This window comes from Nycticebus coucang, chromosome 1, assembly GCF_027406575.1.
Source record: "Nycticebus coucang isolate mNycCou1 chromosome 1, mNycCou1.pri, whole genome shotgun sequence".
NCBI classification, from domain to species: domain Eukaryota; kingdom Metazoa; phylum Chordata; class Mammalia; order Primates; family Lorisidae; genus Nycticebus; species Nycticebus coucang.
In genome coordinates this window covers 43,649,846-43,655,263 of record NC_069780.1, presented here as the reverse complement: position 1 = coordinate 43,655,263, position 5,418 = coordinate 43,649,846, and the positions used below count along the sequence as shown (strand labels likewise).

Below are 5,418 nucleotides of genomic sequence, written 5' to 3'. Positions count from 1 at the left end.
AGCTGTAGTAAAAGGTGTAACATTGGGACTAAGTATTCTGCAGATACAGTTTAACATGTAGTATCCAAGAAGATATCTGTTTCTACCACAGCCTTGCAAGTGCTCCAAACCTTAAAAGTACCACATTAACTAGACACCTATCACTGGAACTAATTATCCCATTTATTCCCTACAGGACAAACCAATACAAAGGCAGTTTTCTTTGCTTAGACATGGAAGCAGTTTTAACATTGACCCTTGTGAAGCCACAATGTACCAAAAGTACTATGCCAAACATTCATGACATGTATAAACATTCCACCTCCCCAAATGGGCCTGTTCAAGATGAACACACATAACTCCCAAAATGTTAACTGGCTCTACTCCCTTAATACTAAACATAAAACCACCTGGGAGATACAGAATTTCAAATAGAAGTAATACAGATCTATCATAAATTGTAAACATTTTGTGGGGCAGCGCGGATGACAGAGTGGTCTACTGTGTAAATTTTAGAAAAAGGCAGACACAAGTTGGAAGGCAGGTTATTTCCCTCCTTCTGATTCATCTTTCTCTCCTTGAGTACCCAATGTCCACAATGTTAAGTTTTCTCTCAGACATGCATCATTAGCTTGCTGTCTTTGTTGACTGTACACTTAAAGTATCACGTTTAGCAATGAATGGCATCATCAAAAGCTGTCTTTGAATGAGAGCAGGCTTTCTGTGTGGAGTTCAGAATCTCAGAACACAGAGAAGTTAAGGGCCAGACTCAGTCTGATAGCAGGTGCTGGTTGCATTTCCTTTTTGTGAATTTCAAAAGCTTCTTAGTGTGTTTGTTGTGACTGATCCACAATCCCTCTCCTGTCATCACCAGCAGCAACCTCAGCCAAGTGACTGGAGTATTCTTTCATTTTCAAATAGAAGACATTGCTTGCTGCTTCTGTAGTACTGGGAATGAAGAATTTTTCCAAAAGAGACAGTACATATTGTAGATATCTCTTATCTTGGTATCAACATCTCTCTGTATTCTACAACCATCTGCTGTATTTTCTTAGCACCTTCTGTCTTTTATTCAATACTTGAGACAACACTCCAAGGTGACCTGTGGGCTCCTACCATATTCTTTCAAGCAACTGAGAGAATATTTCTCTTCTTGTTGGATAATTAAGCTCCTTGTTCAGCGACTTTACACAGGCTGCTCTGTCATCACATGGCTCAGCCTGCTCTGCCAGTTTGGGTTTCTAAACCAGCTCACAATTATCCATGACTTGATGCTCTTTGTATGGACTGGGTGAACCATGGGGCTCAGCAGTCTCAGAAACATGAGATTCTTGTTGGCTAGCATGAAGAGGTTCAGTTTGGGGCTTTGTAGCCACAAGACCTTTGCACCAACTTCTCCCTTTCTAGTTGCCCCCCAGACTTTCAAGATACCGGTTAGGCGTCACAATTATTATTATTATTGTTATTATTGCTAGTCAGGAAGTATTTTTAATATACTTTGCTGCTGATGTGCAAATATTTCTAGGTAGGATGGACTTACAGTGAGAGGTCGTGCAGCACATTAGGGAAAAGCACATTCTCTGGAGCCAGACTGAATATAAATCTTGGCTACAACATTTACTAGGGATGTCAACTTGGGTGCATCACTTACACTCCCAGTGCCTCAATATTTCCTATGTTAAAAAAGAGTGGAGGAGGAGCGATTATAACAGTCTCTACTCCAGTACTCCTACTTTCTAGGAAGGTTAAATTTGTAAATTCATAGTTCTTAGAATAGCACCTGACAAACAGCACTATAAGTTTGCTGTTGTTATTATTATTATTACTATTGTTAGAATTAAAAATCTGATGTAGAACAACCAGAGCTTTATCGGTTTTTTCACGATGACTAATACAGATGTCAATGAACATAAGCAGCATCGGGGCGGCGAGTTTGAAGAAGCGCCGATCCCCGCGGAGGATCCACACTCGCCCCCCGGGCCGGCGCCGGGCGGGGGCGCGGCGCTCGATTTCCTGCCCTGCCTGCGCCGCGCCCTGGTGCGCATGCTCAGCCCCGCTCGGCCCTCGCCTTTGATTTATTTTCTTCTGGGCGGCCGCGGCGACCCGGGACTGACTCGGGGATGGGAAGTGAAGCCCCCGGAGCTGCTGCCGGGGCGGCGGCGGTCGCGCTGTGAAGAGCAGCCAGGGGGAGGCAGCTGCGACTCGGCGGTGAGTATCCGGGAAGCGCCACCATGGGGCTCCGTAAGAAGAGCACCAGGAACCCCCCGGTCCTGAGCCATGAATTCATCCTGCAGAATCATGCGGACATCGTCTCCTGCGTGGGGATGTTCTTCGTGCTGGGGCTGATGTTCGAGGGAACGGCAGAAGCATCTATCGTTTTCCTTACTCTTCAGCACGGCGTTATCGTCCCTGCAGCAGAAGAGCAAGGCACGGCATCCAAGTCCCTTTATCATTACGGTGCCAAAGATTTGGCGACGATTTTCTTCTACATGCTGGTGGCAATCATTATTCATGCCACAATTCAGGAGTATGTGTTGGATAAAATTAACAGGAAAATGCACTTCACCAAAGCGAAACAAAACAAGTTTAATGAATCTGGGCAGTTTAGCGTATTCTACTTCGTTTCTTGTATTTGGGGCACAATCCTTTTGATCTCTGAAAACTGCCTGTCAGACCCAACTCTCTTATGGAGGGCTCATCCCCATAACATGATGACATTTCAAATGAAGTTTTTCTACATAGCACAGTTGGCTTATTGGTTTCATGCTTTTCCTGAACTCTACTTCCAGAGAACCAAAAAACAAGATATCCCTGGTCAACTTGTGTACATAGGGCTTCACCTCTTTCACATCATCGGAGCTTATCTCTTGTACTTGAACCATTTGGGATTACTTCTTTTGGTGCTGCATTATTTTGTGGAATTACTTTCCCACATGTGCGGCCTGTTTTATTTTAGCGATGAAAAGTACCAGAAAGGGATATCTCTGTGGGCCATTGTGTTTATTTTGGGTAGACTTGTTACTTTAATCGTTTCTGTACTCACTGTTGGGTTTCACCTGGCTGGATCGCACAATCGGAATCCGGATTCCATTACTGGAAATGTAAATGTGTTGGCAGCTAAAATTGCTGTTTTGTCGTCCAGTTGCTCTATCCAGGTATACATAACATGGAACTTAATTACTCTCCGACTTAAGAGGTGGATAGACGATTCTAATTTTCAGACCTCATCCGTGAAGAAGAAACGGTCCAAGTCTAAAAAAGGAACGGAAAATGGAGTGGAAACCTCAAATAGAGTAGACTCTCCCCCAAAGAGGAAAGAGAAATCTTCATAATGAGTTATGGGCTCCTTGACTAAGGTCTCCAAAGGGATCTGCTCTTTACTACAAGATTTCTTTCTGCTCTAGAGATTTTTCTGTTCTTAAAAATTGTGCTCTTTGGTTTTTGCTATTGTACTGTTCAATGTATTTTTTTTTAAAACACATTAGAGGGGAGGGTGATTAATATGACTGGCAAAAAACATTTTGGTTAAGACTAAGCTACTTGTCTAAGTAGTTTCAAAGTAGTTTAGGAATCACGATATTTTGGTTTGAATTTTTAAACTTTGAACATTTTTGTAATGATTTACCAGAGAGAATTACAGGATTTCATATATCAGTGATAGAATTTGCTCCCACCAATCAAAGTCATGTTTTTAATGTTCTCTGTCAGGGTAAAATGGAAAAAAATGGAAATACTGTGAAGGTGGAAGTCAAATAAGTACTCTCTAATTGTTAGAACTTTTTTTTTTTTTAAAGAATTTACAGTGGAGAAAAGATTTGTAATACCAATAAAATAATCATATGCTTTATTTTATATGTAGTGATCATTAGTGCTACATCCCCATTAAAAAAAAAAAAAACAATACTAATGGGTAACGTAGAAATTTGTTGCCATATGTTGACTCAAAATATTTTTAATTTATATAAAAGTATTTCTAAAGAGATAAAATCATTCCTGTTCATTTTCAACACTTGTAAATGGGAATTCATCAAATTAAATAATTACTTTAAAAAGGAAATCAGACTTAAATAGTCTTTTTTATATATAGTTATTAGCAATAATTCATAATGAGATTTTTTAAGGTCATTGGCTACATTACATTAGGAAAATATTGCTAATATGTAAGCCATTTTGAAAAATAATTCATATGTATAAAGAGAATGTCAGCTAATTACATGTGGGGATATTTAATACACTAACATTAAATCATTTGAAAATTAGGTAGATAAATAGTCTTATGAAGGTTTTGAAAAATAGTGTTATAATTATTGTTTTTCTCCTGTCTTTCGTTGGGAAAAATTTATCTGTATAAATCATATTTAGGAGATTATTTATATCCATATAGATATATAATTTGTATCTTACAGAAGCTGATAGAAACAATAGGCAGTAATGTTTTGGTATCGGTATTGATCTTACCTCCTCTTGATCCTCATTTTTATTTCTTTCTGTAATGTCAGCATTTATATTTTTCAAGGAGAACATACTTTAAACATATGCTGGGGACGACATCCCTAGTCCTCTGTTTTTCCTCCTACTTTGTGTCTCGTGTCTGTGCTTTTGATAGCCCTCTCTTTGGTTTGGTTGAAGTAATTTAACTTTTCCAAGCAGATGGAGGTCCCTGAAAAATTAAATTTAATATACTTTTGCCACAGACCACAGACTGAAGAGCAACTCTGGGCAGAACTTTGTTTGCTATTCCATCTCCTTTCAGAGGTAAGTTTCAAAGCAAGATTTCTCCTTTTCAAATTGTAGAATCTATTAGTCTACCTATTTTTTTCCCCTCAGTTACCTAGTACTGTGATATAGTAGCACATTTTACAAGGTCCAAAAATAAAATAACTCATCGTTTTGACCAACTGTTGTATAATTTTATAAGAAGAAGAAGATTTCCGCTTCTTACATGACAGAGTGTTTCTCAATTTAGTCACTTTTAAAGAGTTCCATACCCTTTTATCTGTAACCCCACTGCTGGTAACAAATTTCATTTATATACTTCATAAATATGTGCAAATCTAAATCAAACTGGCAAAGATTTCAGGGCAATTATTGCCTCATGTGACTGACAATACCATGAGTTAAATGGATTTGGCAATAAATATGATTAGGACCCAGACTGAATTACCTGGGATTCTTGACTCTAACTCCTAGATTGACTTTCTGCATAGCAGCAAATGACTGCAACTATTCTGGGTCTCACTTCTTCAACACTTTGAAATAGAGAGAAAGAGGAAACTCCTGATTTTCAAAATTCAGTACACCGAATATTATCTTCATTGAACTCATTTGATAGAGGCATAAATTGAGTCGATGAACTTAAGTTAAGTTATATGCTTCACTTGTAAAAAAAGCAAAACGTGTTTCTTGTTAAATGAGTTTACAAGAGGTTGCAAGGTAACT

At 38.8% G+C, this 5,418-nt stretch overlaps 1 protein-coding gene across 1 annotated transcript; it reads left to right on the top strand.

The window, feature by feature from the left end:
• The first annotated feature begins 2,022 nt into the window (after positions 1 to 2,022).
• Positions 2,023 to 3,449, top strand: TRAM1L1 (translocation associated membrane protein 1 like 1). The gene has a single exon (XM_053595103.1). It carries the CDS (start codon positions 2,211 to 2,213, stop codon positions 3,309 to 3,311), a length of 1,101 nt encoding a protein of 366 aa, XP_053451078.1. The 5' UTR covers positions 2,023 to 2,210; the 3' UTR covers positions 3,312 to 3,449.
• Positions 3,450 to 5,418: the final 1,969 nt, after the last annotated feature.